Below are 20,052 nucleotides of genomic sequence, written 5' to 3'. Positions count from 1 at the left end.
AATTAGAATTTCAAGACTTAAAACTGGTGATAACCATAGATTTACAGGAACTGTACTCTCTTCACCAAACCCAAATAAATGGCCTATGGTTCAAAGACCCTTAATGTCATGCAAACACTGCTTAGTGTTCGCTATGGATAAAAACTGGTAAGGTCTAACTTATTTGGTGAAATATTTGCAGAGAGCTAATACATACTGACTTTTCATTTACCTAGCTTTATTATTTTGATTTGCCAATAGATACATAAATGACAAAAATATTTCTTTGTGTTCTAGAGTGTTTGTCTATTCTATTTATTTTCTTGGCAAAGCAGCAAACATTTTTTTCACTTAATTAATAAGGGGGATCTAATGTTACATATTTTCACACTATCTGGGCTGCTCACTAGCTTAACACTGGGCCAAAAAACTGGACAGTGTTTCAAATATAGATCATAAATACCTCAGTGGCATTAAGTTTAGGTTTGCCCTAATATGATATGAATTCAATATGCAAAAATAAGCCACATAATCAATAAGCAAGGAAAGGATTCTTCATATTACAAAACACTTTTTTTTCTACCATTCATTTATAAGAGTTTATATATTCAATATAGAAAGCTTCAGCCAAGTGTTGTTCTAGGTACTGGGGCTATCAAGACACGCAAAACTGGATTCCTGCACTTGAAGGTTACACAAAAGAGGCTGACATGTAAACAGCTGATTTTAATATGGTGCAGCACATTCCATTACGGAAGCATGTACCACGTACTACAGGAGCTGAGGAGAAACCCATGGCCCAGGTTCAGGGGTCAAGAAAAAACATCCTGAATGGGATGATGGCAGAGTGGAGTCTTGAAGGACATACAGGAATTTGACAGGTGAAGAGAGGTGAGGGGCAGTCTATACAAAGGGAGGCAGTCGACTACAGTCAAAGATCATGAAACCCCGAGACGTAGGTAAAAGGCAGGACATAGGGATCCTTGAATGTCACACACAGGAGCTTGGGAGTGGTCATTAAGGAGATGAAAAACTTTTGATAAGTATTAAGGCTGGAAATGGAAGCAATCGGCCAATGGCATTCCATCAATTCTACTACAGCAGAAAGCAGGGCTGGCTTCAAAATTTGTGGGACCCAATGCAAAATGAAAATGTGGGGTCCTTGTTCAAAAATTATGATGAATTTCAAGATGGCTACAACAGAGCATTAGTGCAACTGCACGGTATGCACTCTCTTGAAGCCAACCCTGGTAAAAGGTATCAGGGCAGGAGTAGGATAAAGACATTAAGATCTTATTTGTATGCTGTCTACTCTATGGTTGGGAAGAAAAGTCTTAAACATATCAACCAGCTAGGGATTAGCCTTAAGGCAATACGCTAGCCAGCATTATAGGACTATACTCAAACTCAGAAAATGGACAAATGGCTAATCTCTTCATTTTAAAGACTGAGAAAATAGAAGAACAAAAAAGTTGAGGAACTGTCCTAAACTCACAAATCTAGGAGGCAGTGAAGTTGTGAATTCAACCCAAGCCTTTCAGATCCTATCCCCGTGTTTTCCTCTGCTCTTCTACAATATCAAGGCTGAGTCTGTAGTGAGAGCCACAGAACGGAAGTTCTTTGGGGAAGATTGATCCAGAGGCTGCAGAAAGGACTGCGATTGCCAAAGAGAGAAATCAGCTAGGAGATCATCGCTGTCCCCTCCTCTCCCACAGGGAGCACAACCTTTCTGAGTCATTACTCGAGATCAAGAGGGTTATTCCAAGCACGGTTACTGAATAACTACCCTGGGGCCAGCGTTGTACTAGGAAATAGGGCTACAGAGATGATGTGGGCACGCTCCTAGCAGCTCACCCTCCAGCGAGTGAAGACAACAGTGGAAATCAGCTATCAAAATCCAGTCCCTGACTACCTATTCTTCAATAGGATTGGGAAGCAAACCTTTAAAAATAATAGTAAAACGCAAAATTAGAAATGAATACTAAAATCCAACAGATAGCTACAGAGTCTTTCTCAAATTAGGGGAATCATAGATGATTTGTGTATCTCAGCAGTATAACCTCACCAAATCTGGAGACTTCAGGCTCATCTAAACACCAACAAACCTCTGTACATACCTCAAGGATCTCTCTCTTCTACTCTATTTAGTTCTCTATGCCCCCCACCCCCAACAGCCAAGGTCTTATTCATCTTTTCCTTCCCTTGGTTCTTAAAATCAAGCTCCAAACAAGCAGATGGTTTGCAAGGCCCTACACAATCTAGCCCCTAGTCATTTCTGAAACTTCTCACCCCACCTTCCCCCTGCATTTCAGGAGCCATACTACCATCTCTCAGCTACAGCAAACCCTTCCATCTCAGACATCTCCCAACTCTGCTTTCACTTCTTTAATGCCTCTTATTTTTCATATCTCTAAGGAAATATCACTTCCTCGGGGAAAAGCTTCTATCTGTCAGATTAGACCAGGACCCCCATTAATAAGTTCTCATAGCATCCTATAATTTTCCTTCAGAGCCCTTATCATAGCTAGTAATTATGTATTTGTGTGATTATTTTATTTTTCTCTTCGTCTCGAGGTTGCCAACTCCTTGAAGGCAAGAATCTGATTTATTTTGCTCACCACTGGATCCCCAGCACATGGCATAGCTCCTGGCATCCCCTTGGATGTTTTCTGACCACTCAATCGAAAACATCCATTTCCCTGCCACTAACCTCTCTCAAGTCTCTTACTTTGTCTTTCTTCAAAGCATCCATCATTATCTCTGTGTGTGCATATGTGTGTGTGTATGTGTGTGTGTGGCATTGTCTTGTGTATACATATACATATACACATATATGTATATATGTGTTTGCATGTTTGTGTATCTTTTTTTTACATGTCACTATCTGTGTTCCCCACTAGAATGTAAACTCCCAAAAAGCAGAGGCTTTGTCTTCTTGTTCACTGCGGTATCCCCCACCACAAACCTGGCACATCATGGACACCCAATGAATATCTGTTGGAAATATACATACATGGATGGCAAGTGCTCAAGAAATGAATATCAGAAGTCTCTTCTTCAAAAATCAATAATAATTATATCCTTCAATGAAAAAGAGACGATCTACCGATATTCTTTCCTTTGGAAAAACTGTGTTCACTGTCTTCCCAAAATGACACTTTGATCGTTTTAATTCATTTTACCACATGTCGTTAAGCAACAAGGGGTTATATTTGGTTTACTTTATTTCAACTTCGTTGTTCTACAAAGTTCAGTCAGATCTTCATCCATAATCTTGAATGGAAGCCTTTTGGGATTTTATAGGGGCAAGTTCATAAAAATCAAAGACTTCCAGAGTCTTTGGAATTAGATAGACCTGGATTTCAATCTCAGCTTCAATATTTATTAGCACTATAACTTTAGGAAGCCACGTAACTTCTCTCAGTCTCAATTTCCACAGGAAGCATGTGATTTGTAGAGTAGGTTTGCTGATAGTATTGACTGCAGTTTTTAAGTGCATGGTATACAGTCATAATCAATAAATGATATCTATTATTCACATCTATTCCCAAGTCCCCGTGATACAGTGGGTGAAACTGAGGCTACAAGAATGGCACATTTCCCAAGGCCATCCCACTTCCCCAAGTCCCGGTGATAGAAACTGGCAGGCCTACGATTAAGCATCATCCAGCCTTCATTTGCTCAGGGGTCTTTTTGTGTGTGTGTTTGGACTCATACTGTTTCCTAAAGAGGGTTGGAGACCCCATTATGTTGTGGCATTGATTGAGGCTCACTACAACCTCTGTTCCAACTGAGAAATTTCTTATTCCAACAGAAGGGAGATTCAATCCAATCATAGAAATGTGGGTGAGAAATGTGATGGAAAAAATTTTCCCTTACCCCAATTTTCAGGAGTCTTTATTTCCTTCTCTCTAGTGCATGAAAGAATAATTGAAACTATGCGCTCTGCTAAAATCTTTCATTTTATAAGTACCAAATTTTTAAATTATATTGAAATCATTTTCTTTTTTTTTAATTAAAGTCTATGTGGTATATAAAACTGAAAACAAAGGAACAAGACAAACAAATGCAGAAACAAAAACTCATAGACACACACAATAGTTTAGTGGTTACCAGAGGGTAGGGGAAGAGGGGAGTGGTAGACGAGGGTAAAAGGGATCAAATATATGAAATCGTTTTCTTTTAACAAACAATTCACTACAATGCAATTCTGGTGATGCTTTAGGTCCAATTTCACATCTAGACAAGAGTTATTCCAAACACAGGAATGCGTAAAGTTTACAATAAGTGAAATTGCATAAAATAAACAAGTCTCAAACAAATTGCATAGTGCCATGGCAGGGCTTCATACAGCAGACAAGATTTAAGATTTTAGCAAAGTGCGATATAGCAATTGTATATATTGAAATTTTGACTGGATGATTCATTTCCTGTGGGAATTTAATCAGTGACTAACAAAACAGAGTGAGCCAGAAATGTTTTCTACTTAAAGTTACTGAAGATGGCTAGTCAGCAGCAATAATTAACTAACTGGTTTCCTGGCTAATTAGAAGAAATGGATAATATATGCCTAAAGTTCTATTCTTACTGAGAAGCTCTAACTGACTCTCCCTGTGAATACGTTCAACTAAGCTGTGCCTACGGATTGTTTTTTATTTTAGCTTCAGTTTATCCATGACTCAGGCTCATCTCCATTTTGCCCTCATATAGGAATCTTGCCATATTACCATAACATTTTATTCTGAACCTGCTATAAAGGCAATTAGTCCTTCATTATAACACAAAAATTCAAATTGGTTGCAATTACGTTTTCTGAATCAAAACCATACCCTTTGATGTGGATAATTTAAGGTTCTATATTTAAGGCACTGAATGAGTCATAATGGTAAATAAGAAGACCTTAAACTAGCATTCATATCTCCTGTGTATGAAACATTAAATGGATAATTTCTACCTACGACAGATTTATTTTTGTGGTGAAGAGTTTTAAAGAATTGATTTAATTAGCTGCAACTATGCTAAGAAGCATAATTTGAAGTAACGTTGAATGAATTAAGGAAACTATTTTCAACCATAGAGCAAAACCTCTTTAAATTCCCTTTTGTTCATTATTCAACACTTATTAAGCACCCACAGTTTGCATGGAAATATGCTACATAATGATAACCTAACCTGGCATCATTCTATTCTAGCTCTGGTAGTTAAGTGAACGAGTTGACCTCTTCAGCTGCCCGTTCATAGTACGTGAAGAAAGACCATAGACATTAAATGAATGAGTCAATCTAAAAAGAAACATGGACATGTGTATTTGAGTTTCCTTTTGTTTTATATGCTAAACACAGGTCACCAGCTAACTACCCTTTCTATTTCTTCAGGGGCCCAGGAATTTTAAAATAATCTTATCTCACTCAGGCAGTAAACTATATGCTTAATCATGAGTTTCTAAATGTTTATAGAGGTGAGAACAGCAATTTGCAAGATTCTATAGCTATGGGAAGGATAAACAGCCGGTAAATTTAGGCAGATAAGGGAAATGTTTTTCAAGGGATTGTTTCCATTTGAAAAGTAATTTTAGACTCAGTAATATAGAGTAGGTTCAGCATTTTAGAGCTAGACATTAGAGCTCGTGTAGGCCACTGGTTTCCAACCTTTTGCATTAGAGTTGCTGGATTTTTAAAACTACAGATTCTCAGTTGTCATTCCCATAGATTCTCATTCAGTTGGTCTGGAAGGGGCTGAGAAGGGAGGGAGGCATACGTATATTCACAAAAGTTCCCCAAAGCTGAGACACACCGATCCAGTCCAGCCTCAACATTTTGGGAATGAGACCCCTGAGAGAATAAATATCTTCCCTAAGATCAACACAGCTTATAACCCTTGGAGCCAGGCCTAGAACCCAAATACCCAAAATTCCTAGTGTGGATCTCTCTTTACTAAACCAACTGGCACCGTTTCTACTTCTCTCACTGGTCAAGACTTAATTACCAATTGGTAATAGGATGTCCAAGAAGGCCTATAACCCATGTGATAAGCACATGCCCTCCCCCTAATGATCTCTGTGCTTCCTTTTTCGTGAAGTACTGAATACGTGTTCCAATGACACTGCAATGATTAATATCTGTTTATTCCATCTTTTGAAATACTACACTAAATTGAAACTTTTACATCCATGAAATATCTCATTCAGATTTTAAGGCAAAGAAAACCGACTGAACACGTGAATTTGAGTCCAATTTACATCTTCATTATTGAGCTTGTATAGCTGAGTACATGGAAGAACTCTAATGTCAGGCCAGGCTTCTTTGCCAGCTTCCTGTCATGATAATGCCTTTAGGTTGCTTCTTCCACTGGTTTCTGAAAGCTCCATGCAGGTAGGGCCCTTGTCCAACTTCATCAACTCTCTCCCAGCACCTAGCACAATGCTTGCCATAGATTCAGCACTCAACAATTCATTGTTGAATGAAAAATCTCTCAATAAATTTTGTTAAGAAATGAGACAGAGTATCTTGAACCAACTTGTATAGGACAGTCCCATATAAATAAAAGTACTGGGCAGATGGTTTTATAGTTTTACAGTTACTTTATTATAAGAGCTTTGGCCTGATGGCCCTGACATAAATGGGCTGATTGAAAGTTATGATTAATGTCTGCTATTGGTAGTACTAGATGCATTCACTGATGAGAACTAATGCATCAGGTAAATGAGCCTTCTGTTTTCTAGCCTGATTTTCCTAGAGCTCTGATCTACACAGTGAAGGGTGACATGGAGTGTTTGGCAATGATTCTGCTATCTCTCCAGGTCAAATCCCCCCTAGTCATTGGCAGGTTGCAATGCAACGTGTAGCCACGTTTAGGGCTGGCCTCATCAGAGGTACTGTATTACGGGGGGCAGTGCCGATAAGCCAAAGGCCTCAAGGACTCTGTTGGATTCTCCTCTTCATGTTCAGGCTACATGTTATCTCCCACAGAGGGAAGTGGCCCCTGGGTACTAATCTAGCTAAGTGAGCCACATGGAAGCCAATCTGTCTTTCCTTCCGGGTTCTGTAGTCACCAACCGAGTACATATACTATAACGCAGTCTAACCATTCTGAAGTCCTTGCACTTCTTTAAACCACATACTCTCTTACTCCCCATTTTGTACAGGATAAAGTATAATTAACTGAAATACTCTTCTTACTTTCCTTACCTATCCAGGGATCTCCTGTTGACCTTACAAAACTCATTTCAATACACAAGATACAATTTGTCCTTGCTGTACCATTTGGATTACAGTTGGGCTGTCATTCATATTGTGTTACTAGTCCTTCTTTCATTATATATTTTATCTGTGGCCGAAGGCACTATTGACATGAAACAAACATTGATGAAATAAAACATGAATACCAATTTTTTTATGTCTTTTGGGAAATATAACCAGTATTATTATCTGGCAAGGTAAAGAGGGCAGTGCCTCTGCTTAGTCAAAGGATTTGCATAGTGTCGTGGAAGGCAATAATCTAGTTGCAGAAGGAGATTCAATTGATGGCTATTTACAACTGAATTTTTATTAAGTAGGTCATTTCAATCCTGCCTTTTCAACCCCACCATTTTGATGCAACCTCACACCCAGATTCTATAAATTTGTCTTTACTAAGGGTATTTACTCTTTACTCCCAGGAATAAATACAATTTTTCAGTCTTTTATCCAATTCATGCAGAAATAATCAACACAAAATACTACTGACATCAGCTAAAATGTTTAAATATGGTAGAGATATATAATCAGCCAAAGAATCAATGATAAAAATCGACAGCAGAAAAATTAGCCATGGTAGAAATATTCAACAGCAAATAATGACTATTTAATCTCTGCCATATAACCAAAATGAATTAGAGGGTTGGAGGGGAAACGTATACATTTAAAGGGCTAATCTTATATCTACTATTAAAGTCAATGTTAGTAGATGGAACTGGGTTGTGAATGGGTGGGCCATAGTACTAGAAATTTCTAGCACAGGGCCAGGTACATAGCAGGGGTTCAGTACACGCTTTTTTGAAGAAAGGAAGGAAGGAAAGAAGGAAGGAGGAAGGAGGAAGGAGGAAGGAAGGAAGGAAGGAAGGAAGGAAGGAAGGAAGGAAGGAAGGAAGGAAAGAAGGAAGAAAAGAAATGAACAAGTGGGTCTCGAGAGATTTAGAGTGTACTTTTGGGGTTTGGAGACTTGGCTTTAAAACAGTGTATTCAAAGCTATGGATTAATAAACATGATTTTGGGAAAGTCAGTGCTAAATATAATGTAGGCGTTTCTGTTTGTTAATTAATGAAAACGACCACAAAGTCGTTAGTTTAACCCTTAATTTCTCAGCCTGAAAAGTTAATGAACTGTATCTGTTCCATGAATAATGGAGTTAAACTTGAAAGAAAACTACCCAGCCCAAAAGCCTCCCGTGCCACCAGTTAACTGTGATTTATCCGTTTACTTCTGAAGAATTTTAAGCATCTTCTGTCTGATTTGACTGACAACCAATCTGTGCTTCCTTTGTCTTTATTTTCCCAGGAAGAAGATGTTACTCGTGAAAGTCGCTTTAATTTCAGTGGTTATGGGATGGGTCATTGCCTCCAAGTGAAGGATGGAACAGCTGTCAAGGCCACACCTGCCAACCCGCTCCCAGCACCCCCGAAAGATGCAGATGCCATCAAGAAGAAGTTTGTGGACCGGGCAAAAAGGATTGACACAATATCTCGAGCTGCCTTCCCATTGGCCTTCCTCATTTTCAACATCTTCTACTGGATCACATACAAGATCATTCGGCATGAGGATGTCCACAAGAAATAGATGTGCCCTTCAGACCCTGGGACCTTCTTGCCTAAAGTGTTGTGCTTGTATATACACAGTGAAATTGTCTTTATATCACTTTGACAGAGGAGAAGACTGGGGGATGGGGGAGGGAGGACCATGGGGCAGGTTTCCTGGCACCTGTAAGTTATCTGGCAATGAAGGAAAATGTTTGCACAAAATTGAGGTGTTGCAGAATCACGTGAGCGTAATTCCCTTCATAGTCTTTAGCATTGTTCTCTCAGATGATGCATCAATTAGACATGATACACAAGGCCAAGTTCTCGAGTGCAGTTTGTCTTTTGGTTTGGTTTTGACGAATTCTGGTACTGCAAAGTTAGCTTAAAACACACACACACACACACACACACACGGAAAATGCTTACCATCTGACCATAGTGACTAGCCTACAGTGAGCTGAGGACCAAACTTTTTTCAGGAAAATGCTGCCTCATTTTTAAAACAAGCCTCCTGAGCTAAGTTCTTTACAATGTCTGTAATTAGTGTTTCACCAGAGATATCCTTTTGTGGGTCACAGATTATTTCTACTTATCAAAAAAAGCAACAACAAAAAATAAACACCAATCACAAAGAACAGATTTCTATTTTACTGTCTGTGTGGATGTGCATTTTATTCTTTTTCTTTCCTAGATGTAATTTTGGGGTTTAAATTGTGTCTCGTGTAATTGATTTGATAGTATACCCTCTTAAAAATGAACGCCCATTTTATTTTAGATCCAAGTTAGCGCACTATGTTTTTCGCTTTGGCTGTATTTACGTGTGAAGTGCTCAAGTGTCATTTAGCCATCGCAACCTCTTGGCCACAGTATTTATGGAGATGGTGTGTCCTGAATGGTGTAGCTCATATTAGCCTGAACTTTCCATTACTGCTCTCATTGTAGGTGTAACTACTAGTCTTAATGTCAACTGACCCATGATTTCTACTGTCAACCCAAGTGAATATCGTTTTAAATATCCTTAACTAACTTAAAGAATTTTAAAATTGTACTGTGATTTTCATAACCCGTTGCCTTTTTGGTACCAGAGCTACGTGGTTTGAATCCTGGCTACATGTTTTAAGTAAGAAAAAAAATAAAAGACATATTTTTGCTTACTCAGATAAAAGACAACCTGTAAAAACATAATGAAAAAATTAAATTTTACATGTGCTGTAAAAGGGATTATTTAAAAAAAAGTACTTGTTCAATTTCAATAAAGCTGAGTGTGCCACAAAACTTCTCCAAGAGTCTTTCTCTTTTTGCACTGCAATGTGAATAATTTAGATGACAACAGTAACTTGGACTTTTGTTTCTGGTCTTCCTCATAAGCCTGAAGAATTTATAAGGCTATTATATTATTCTTGTAATATAATAGTAGCTTAGAGTATCCCCATGAAGAAAGAAAAAATATGTTATTCTCATTGTAGAAAATAGGGACATGGAGATGTGGAAGCATTAGCAGTCATTGTAAGCAGAATCTAACACTGGATACTTCATATGAGATCTGGAAATGTTCCAAGAATACTGAGGCATCATAAAATCTCAAAGTGAAAAGAAATACAAAAGACCAACCTGTCCACCTACCCATCTTGATTTTGTCAGGAATGAAGTTCCAAAATGAAAAAGCTTTCTGAGAACCCCAGTGAAGTAGAGATAACTCATCTTGACCTAGATTTTCCTTAACCAAAGATATCCATTATAATATTTTCAGGAAGATGTGAATTCGTAAGTCAATATTTATGGCCGTTTAAACGTATTCAAATATTGAATCATTTCCATAGGGAGGAATATTGCAGAATGGCTAAAAGCATGAATTTTGGAGATAAGAAGACTAGCCCGGCCACCTATCAACAGTTTGATCTTGGATAAGTTACCTGACTTTTCTGAGTAGTTCCTGTTTCATAGAGTTTGAAGAGGATAAACTGAGAAAAACGCAAGTAAAGCCATTAGCTCGGAGTCTCACACATAGTAAATTCTCAATTAACTAATAGATAATAATAAAATTATTGTTATTATGACTAGTATTAGTTATCCACTGGGTAAAAAGCTTCACAGTGTCTAACCCTGGCGAGATTAACGCCAGGCTTTTTGTGTCATCTTTTCTGAAACACTATGTCTGTCTTATTGTACATTCCTCCCCCCCAAAATAAGCCAAGTATTTGATGGGTCTCGAGTCTCTTCCTCCCACTACAAAACAGTAACACTGAGGCTAAAATGCCTCCCAAAGATGGGCCTGAATCCCTGAGTGACCTAGGAAGAGCTAGGTCACTAGCTCGTGATGCTGCATATGGCAGAATTGGGATGTGCCTTGGGGGAAAATCCTCAGCTAAATGACCATGTCTACTCAATGTATATACCATGTAATTTTCTGAGAGCCATGGTCCCCACATTAGAAAATTTTAAAAGGATTCACCTCTAAACATATCTGCCAGAGACTTAATTTAAGTAGGTAAAGGCGTCGTGGATGGCAAGAGGGATTCTTGGCTTTCCTCTAATTCTAGTCTACATTCAATGGAAAGAACTCTTGAATGTACTGGTTTGGGTTACATAAATAAGATAAAAATCTCAGGGAAAGGAATTTGAGGGTTACGTAGTCTGATGAAATAGATAATCCCCCTATAATGTTATTGGAGATTTTATTTAAGACATTTTCTTCATAACAGGATTTGAAGGAAAATAGTTTTAAGAGTAAAATCATGGCTCTGAGGAGGAGAACGTGCTTCCTGCTTTCATGAGATTGGAAGCTTCTGGAAGAAAGCTTGTTGTAGCTATGTTTTCATGGGCTCTCTGCAATGCCTGCCAAAGCTCAAGTGCCCAGTGAAGATTATTCCTATCACCAGGGAAAAGTTGGTGAAGGAGGGAGGATAAGCTGTGCCTATTGACAAAGTTGTGTAAGTTTTCCCCACTCAAGCAGTAATATGAGGTAACCAACTACTGTCACCATTTATCAGATAATGGGTTACTGGGGGATTTGTCTTTTAAACATTTTTCAATTCCCACCACTGGGCTTTAAGAACACATCAAGATGACTTAAGGCTTAAGATTCTTTATGGTATTTTCAAATACCTTGGCTCAAAACAGATGCTACAAACCAGACTGGTTGTAGATTTTTTAAAATTCTTCTAAACAGTGTTAGCATTAAGCTCCTCATCCATGCCACTGAACAGAGCTGCCAAAATCTGAAAGTCAAACTTCCAATAAAGATTAAATGAATATTGTCAACACAATAAACTTTAATTTTAAAAAATGATTAAATGAATACCATTTAACATTTTGCTTACTCCATTAATATAAAACAAGAAATTTCTAACTAAAACACAGCACAAAATTCCATACCACATGATTCACAGCTTTGGGGGGAAAAAATCTATTTGGAAATTTTATTTTAATTTATGCATTTCTTAGTTTAAGCCTGAAGCCAATTTGTGGGATGAATATAAATCATATGTCTGCCAGATATTCCTTTTTCAACTTTCAACGTCTCCTTTAAGCTTTTCTTTATTTTCACCAATTTGGTTTTTGTTTTCTTTTTTTTAAAAGTATAATTTGAATGATTCAAGTAATACACGCTCTTCATAGATCACAAACTAGAAGAACTAAAGATAACACCATAACCTCATATTGACATAGTACTTTCCACATATCAACATGTTATGGTATCTATAACAGCATTCAATTCTAATGATCATCCAAGGTGGCCAGATTACAAAGAATCAACATCCATCCTTATCTATCAACAGATAAACAGAAGCTCTACGAGTTCAATGCCTCACCCACAGTCACCTACCACGTTAGAAGTTGAACATTCAGCAGTTTCCTGTAGCCGTTCACTATAACCACACTGTCTAGGAAAATGAAAACTTGGAAATAAAAAGTCACGGTACCTCTGACCCACCCTCATGGATGATGAAATACATTGGTAAAGGAAGGCATATAATCGAGTATTTCTGTTGAAAATCCATAAGAGAAATAGCTCAAAATTGTCCATACAGCATGAAGAACACCTTCAGTCACTATGTTGTGTGACTGAATGGCCTAAAAGATACTGGGGTTGAAAAAAAAGACCAATGGAATTCAATTTACAAGGTTTATTTCAATTTTTGAAGGAGGGACCTTCACATGGTCACACATGCCCCCACATAAGAAAAGATGCAATAGTCCTACTTTGGTGCAAATGCACTCTAGAAATAACAGCGAATATAGTTTCCTTTAAGCTGAGGGTAGTGTGTATTAGATGTTTTTAGACCATGAGCAAGCATTTAAAAGTACATTATTACTTTGGCACAAATGAGTTATAAATAGGTGAATGCACCTCTAAAGAGGTGAGCAAAGCTTGGTGGTGCTCTTTGTGAAGCGTGTAATCACACTGGCCTTCCTCTCCAAGGACCCAGAGATTCCAGAATGGTTGTAGATTTGAGGCTTTCTATCCAAATACTCTCAAAGCATAATTTTCAAAAAGATAAAATCATGACTCTCATGCAAATATAAAATTAACATGTCAAAAATTGTATTTAACTTATGAATTGATTTTAAAAAACAGTAAAACACTAAAACCAATCCAAAAAGCACTTGAGAAATTAGGTATTTATAAGCAATGTTAGGATAAGTTTCCTGGGTTAGATACAAAAGTGGTTGATGTCCATCAAGGCCATAAACAGTAACCTTTGGGGTTATCTCTTCTTTGGACAGAAACTATTTGCATTTCCATTGGACAAAATTCGACACGTTCTCTTCTGCCTCTACAGAGTAGTAAAATGGCGCAGACAATACAATGTGAAGCCCAATACCGCACTGAAAGAGTACCTGTAAGCTTTTATTTTTTGCCTATTTCTAAGTTTCAGATAATTTTTCTAACAAATACCATTAATCCTTACCTAATATCTGACTGTTAATGTCATACCTTAACAGGACCAAGACCCAGAGCAATAACATGACGTGCCCTGTATCACACAGTGTGTTCATGTAACTTTGGGCTCAGAACCCAAATCCCATGAATTCTATCCTGGTTCTTTTCTAATTACTTCCATGAGCTTTTTTCCATGTATTCCAAGTAGAGAAAGTTAGAAAGGGCAATCTCTCTCCTTTAAATTATTCTGTGTCCACATGATTATTTGCCCATTCTTTCAGTAGGCAGGTGGCATGGTGGTAAAGGCATAGTTTGTGGGGTCAGATGTGAGTTCAAATTCTCCCTCTGTCTCAAATTTGCAGGGTGTCCTTGGGCAATGCTTTAATGGCCCAGGACTGAAGCTACTGTAAAATATAACAGTAATATCTACCTCATACAACTGTAGGTGAGGACTAAATTGATTGGTTATCTGCCACTTAATGGGTATTGAGTAAATATTAGTTCTCATTTCTCTTCCTACCCACCTTTAGTTAATAATGACACCACTCAGAACCTATCATCTCCTCAGTGAGGCTAGAGAGGAATGATGTAAAATCAGCCTTAATTCGTTTGTAATCTGAGGTTTGGCGATCCTCTGGCTCCGGCAGTAACCCACAGTTACTGGGGCCATGTTTCCTCTGAAGGCTCTAGAGAAGAATACTTCCTTGCCTCTTCCTAGCTTCTTGAGGTTGCTGGCAGTTCTTGGCATTCTTAGCTTGCAGCTGCATCACTCCAATTTCTGCCTCCATCTTCACATGGCTGTCTTCCTTCTGTGTATCTGTCTGTTTGCAAACCTCCCTCTGCTTATAAGGACAATTTATAGGGTCCACCTTAATCCAGTATGACCTCACCTTAACTAATTGTATCTGCAAAGATCCTATTTCCAAATGAGGTCACATTCTGAAATCCCGAGTGGACATGAATTTTGGGGGAACACTATTCAGCCCAGTACGGGTATCCATTGTGTCTAATTTTGTACAGCCTTCCAGGTACCTAGCCCAGTGTAAGGTATATACAGATTTAGCCAGATCACGCTTAGTGGTTGAGCATGCAATTGCTGGTGTGAGATTGCCTGGGATCAAATCTCAGTTCTGCTTTTACTAGCTGTGAGCCTCTGGGCAAAGGTTCAAAACTGTCTATGCATCAGAGTTCTAATGTGTAAATAATACCTATTTCACAGAATTCTAAAGAAATTTAAATTAGTCAATTCATGTCAAGTGCTTAGAACAATCATTCGCCCTTAACAAGTGTTCAACAAATATTATTAGCATTATATTATTTCAGCAAGAAATATTTTTAGACAACACAATGAATATTTGTTAAACAAAATAATGAAAACAATGAGTGTCAGAAAGCACTGAAAACAGCTTATATTCAAGCTGTTAATATTAAAAAATATTTTCACATCTGCCCTTTCTCTGTGCGTAGTATTTTTAGAGCATCAATGAACATTCAATTTAAGAGAGATAAGGGCTGCAGGAGCAAGGGAGGTGAAAAGGAAAGAGCTTGCCTTTCTTTCTCCCTGAGGGGGGAAAATTTCAAAAGAACCATGGAGAAGCAGTATTATTTCTAAGAGACCATGCTAGGAAAATGGAATTGCTTTTCTGAAACAAAGCAGAAGATTAATACCTGGAGGGTCTAAAATGTAATTTATGGTATTGATCGCAGGAAAGCCTTGGATGGATCTAACTTTCTTTTTCTGTTTTGCTCTCCAGTATCATTAAAATGGGCTCACATGTAAAGGTCTATAGACTTAAATATCTGGACATGACACATCAAGACAGGCAAAAAGTTCCTGTTAGCGGATCCTGGGAGGTATCTCTCAAGGTAACGTTCAATACTGCTCACATTATTTCCCTCTCATCAGGAATTTTCTTACTGTCTGTGGGGACTGACTTAACAAGCTGTTAATGAAGTGGCAAGGCCACAGTCGGTTGCAAATCAACCCCAAGGTACTGTGTCCCAGCTCTATCCAGCCTGTGGGTTACTGCTGGAGCCAGAGGATCCCAAACCTCAGATTACAAACAAATTAAGGCTGATTTTACATCATTCCTCTCTAGCCTCACTGAGGAGACTACTCTTTCTTCGACTGCAGCTATACCTCCTCAGCTTCTTTCCCTTTCAAGCTGTTCAGAATTCGGCAACAACAGTCACCTTTCCCACTTGGTTGGACAAGCACACAACTCAGTGTTTTGCTGGGAATCTCTGTTTAAACCCAATGACAGCCTTAAGACTGATGACTGGGGACTCTGGGTTTTTAAGAAACAGTCTTAACAACAACTCACTATGAATATATTTGGGTTCCTTCAGGGCTTCTAATAGGGGGCACATTGGAGATATATTTGCAGCCTTCTGGGGATCTCTGATTCTATGGGTGTATGTTTACTAAATCATTTCAGTCAAAACTCTTGGTGTTCCACATGCTCCTTCACAGAGAAACGATGCCAGCTGCAGATAGTTTCAAACGGTTGGATTTTATTCTGGAATAGAAATGAGAAATTAGGCTGGAGAGCAAAGCAGGGATAAAAATATAAAGTCCTATGCCTGGTTAAGGATCTTGGGATTTCTCTTATAAGTAATGGCACGTCCTTACAAGGTTTTAAGCAGGAGAAGGGCAGGATCGATTTTGCATTTCAGAACGGAATTCTGGCTACAGAGTACAGAAGAGATTAGAGGGAGATGAGAGAGGAGTGAGCTCTGAAGTTTTAAAATTAAATATTCCTGTTGAAACCTGACAAGATCCATATACTGATGAACAGAACTTACGCAAAGGCGAAGAACTAGCCTGGACAAAGAGAGGGGCAAAAATGGACTCTAGAAACATGAATAAAAAATGTTACCAGTTAAAAATGTGTCCAAATTCACCAGGTTACTAGCTACAAATTCAATAACATTGCACATCCAGTTACAAACGAGAGTTAAGCATAACATGCAAACAGTAAGGTGTGAGCACCGTGGTTAAGAACACAGGCTTTAGCTCTGGACAGGCCTGGATTCAAGTTTCCAATGTATCACTTTCTGTTCCTGTTCCTTCAGCTCTCCAAGTCTCGAGTCTCGGTTTCTCCGTCTATAATAGCAATAATGACAGCAGCACCTGACTTGCAATGTCATTGTTAGATTCATGCATGTAAAGGGTTAGAAACTACATTCCAAGGCTTGTGTCAAGGGTCATGTCTCCGAAACTGAGTGGTTTTTTTTACACGTGGAGAGAGCCCAGGAGGGTATTCCTTCTGGTCTCTCTCACCTCCCCACCCCCCCGCCCACACCCTGACCCCAGAAATTAAGGGACTGAATCTGACTGTGATATTTGAAGGTGTATTCCTACCCCCTACACTTTCCTTTTTTGGGGGGGGATGGCCAATCCTCCAAAACTGCATGTTGTGCTCTGATCTTACCATATGTTTTCAACATAATGGAAATGTTTTATACATGGAGGTAATGTTTTCAACGTTTCCCTTCAGGGAAAGCCCACAGTTCTCCAGCACAGTCTGTGAGTCAACAGATAAATCTGACTAATTGTAGAGCACAGAATTTTCGGGCCTGCTCGCCCACAGATGTAAATCACATTTTCCAATATTAGCACTATTTACAATGAAAGCGAAACAGGTATGCCACATAGAATGTGCCCACGGTTAATGTTTTCTCAGGAAAATTCCTCTTGGTTTTTAATATCCAAATCACCTAAGTACTTTTCAGGCGAATAACAGTTGTATTCAAAAATTACATTTATGCCTTAAAAAATCAATACAACCTTTTTAACAAAAGAGCGTGTGGGAAACATCCCACGTTTCACTCCTAATACAATTGGCATTTAGAATAAATCAAGTTTAGATGGATCAGAAGCATGTACAGATATTTTGGTGCTCCAGAGTGTGAATCGGCGAGAATGTTGCTGGCAGTAAGATATGACTAGAGACAAAGCAACCGCTTGTTAACAACCATCTTAACTAATTGGCATCAAGGAAGCAATGTTTCAAGCATTTTATCTTGTGATATGACAGTTTGTTCTTTATGTACGGGCATTTTCATGTGTTTTAGTTGGTTGAGGGTTTGGGGTTGATTTGTAATGCATAGTAATTTTTCCCATTTAAAATAATTGAAAAAGGTCTCCTTTAGCATTTTCGTGCAGAACAATTGATTTCATTAACAGAAAAGCAACGTTAAGAGATGTCTGCATTTTGGGCCTCCCATCTGCCTCACCTATTTGTCTGATTTCTCAACTAGTTCACAACTCAATGGAAAAAGCAAATAGCTACTTGTTGGTCTCCACTAAGAAACAGAATACAGCAAATGTGACCGGATGTCACTTGTGACATGAGGTTAGGAAAGACAGTGCCTTCTGTCTTGTTCTCTCCAGCCCCTATTGCCTGCTTGCTCTGAAGGCACAACCCACAGTATGTTGAACCACCCGATGGTGAGGCCCATGCGGCAGGAACTGAGGGCGCCCATGGGCCAACAGCCGGCAAGGAACTAAGGTCTCAGACCCACGAGGCCTGTGGAACTGAATCTGCCAACAGTCACACAGATGAGCCTGGGACAAATCCTCTGCCTTGAGTTGACTGCAATCCTGGCCAATAGCTTGATTGTAAGATATTCTGAGCCAGGGCACCCAGCTAAGACATGCACAGATTCCTGACCACAGAAACGGTGCAGTAATAAATGTCTGTTGTCTTAAGCTGCTAAATTCTAAGGCAATTGGTTGTGTAGCAACAGACAACCAATACACTCAGTAAATGTATGCTAATGAAAGAATACATGCATGATTTAATTATTCCTCAAAGAGTTCAATTGATTTGGATCCCTAGGTACTTACTGCCAGGAAATAGACCAAGACTTTCTGAATATGCTCCGGTGTTTGTGGAAAACTAAATAGGGCATGTGCCAAAAACTTGGTTTGATCCCATTAGTTTAAATCAGGCCGAAATTCAGACAGTTGCTACCTGGGAAGAAACTTTGAGGTCACTAGCCAAATGCCCTCATTTTGTAGAAATGGAAACAGAGGCTCAGAAGAGCTAAGGGACTTGCCCAGGGCCCCAAGGTCCATGGAAATGTCATGCCAGAATGCAGGGATTGTGATTTCTCCTCCAGGGCTCTTCCCCAGCATCCGGTGGCAGTGTTGAGAGGACGGGAAGATCACAAGGGCTGGAGGGAGCCTGAATGTAGAGTAAGGCTCAAGCAGGGCTCGGATGAGTGAGAAGGCTTAGAGAAGGTATTCTACATGAGGGACCTACAGGACAGAAACACAGTGACGAGGTGCGGCGCGTGTGAAGAGTACTGAGAATCAAAAACTCCATGGTTGGATCAATCGTCTTGAAGTTCATAACAAAGGTGAGGATGGGGAGGCCTTGGAAAGACATGGGATGTACAAGAAAGAGAGGTGAGCAGAGGAAGGAGGACAAATCTTGTTAGACAGGCAAACAAAGGAGAGAACATTTGCACAAGATCTTATGGCACGCATCCAGAGTGAATCTGGAAATAAGAAAACCGAGCATCCAGGAAGAGATGGTGGGCATCCGAATTTGGGAAACTTGCTAGTTTCACAGTCTTGAAGCAGAAAGAAAGAGGAAGGGCTTACATCATCCATTGTATGAGTATGAGCTGCCAGATGTGGTTGTGTAGTGTTCAATGTACACAACTGTACATTAAATCCCTAGAACAGGCTAATAAAACTTGGGAAACTACCATGTAAAATTAGCCCACAAGAAATTAACTTTCAAGGACGTATTGAGAAATTACCGATTTCTTTAAGTAACTGACTCCTCAGACCCAGACAGAAGAATCCCAAGTGTCACAGCCCGTTAGAATGTGGTTTGGGAAATTCTGTGATAATTCCCTCACTCCTGATGCCTCCAAAGGACAGCAGACTGGAGTCACAAGTCTGGGTTCTAGTCCAGCGTGACTGAACCTCTCTGCGCTTCATTTTCTTCAGCTGCCCAATAGAGACAATAAAAGCTGCCTGTCCTATGTCACAAAGCTTCTGCGAGGCTTGAAGCTTGAAAAAAGCATAAAAGAGTTGTACAAATGCATGGCTATATATAAAAAGAAGTTCCACTAAATTTTCCATTGTTGCCATGAAAAGGCCTTTTTCTATTCTGTAATGGCTTCCTTCACAAAGAACAAAGAGGTTCAAGGGCTAAATTACATCAAATTACATCACATTGTCACAGCAAATACAATAAATGATGGGGCTAAAGATGATTCACAAAGATAATCGGATCAAGACCCTGCAAAGTAGGGCATTTAATTCCAATGATCCTGGCCAGAAAGGAGGCAGGGAAATAAGTCTTCAAGGTTTCAGCCATGGAGTAAGTACCAGAATCCAAATGATGGAAGCGGGGGGAAATAGAGGCTAAGTGTACAGACTCTCCTGGCATAT

At 39.1% G+C, this 20,052-nt stretch overlaps 1 protein-coding gene across 3 annotated transcripts in view; it reads left to right on the top strand.

The window, feature by feature from the left end:
* Positions 1-10,016, top strand: part of GLRA2 (glycine receptor alpha 2) — a 200,727-nt gene extending 190,711 nt beyond the window's left edge. For all 3 annotated transcript variants that reach the window (XM_033116224.1, XM_033116146.1, XM_033116296.1), the window contains exon 9: positions 8,514-10,016. In XM_033116224.1, coding sequence (XP_032972115.1) covers positions 8,514-8,792 — 279 coding nt within the window. In that variant the 3' untranslated portion in view covers positions 8,793-10,016. The remainder of the gene's footprint in view (positions 1-8,513) is intronic.
* The last annotated feature ends 10,036 nt before the right edge of the window (positions 10,017-20,052 follow it).

The sequence above is a fragment of the Rhinolophus ferrumequinum genome, chromosome X (assembly GCF_004115265.2).
Source record: "Rhinolophus ferrumequinum isolate MPI-CBG mRhiFer1 chromosome X, mRhiFer1_v1.p, whole genome shotgun sequence".
Classification (NCBI taxonomy): Eukaryota; Metazoa; Chordata; class Mammalia; order Chiroptera; family Rhinolophidae; genus Rhinolophus; species Rhinolophus ferrumequinum.
Note: the sequence above shows the minus strand (reverse complement) of the source record. Positions and strands in the feature narration are given on the sequence as shown.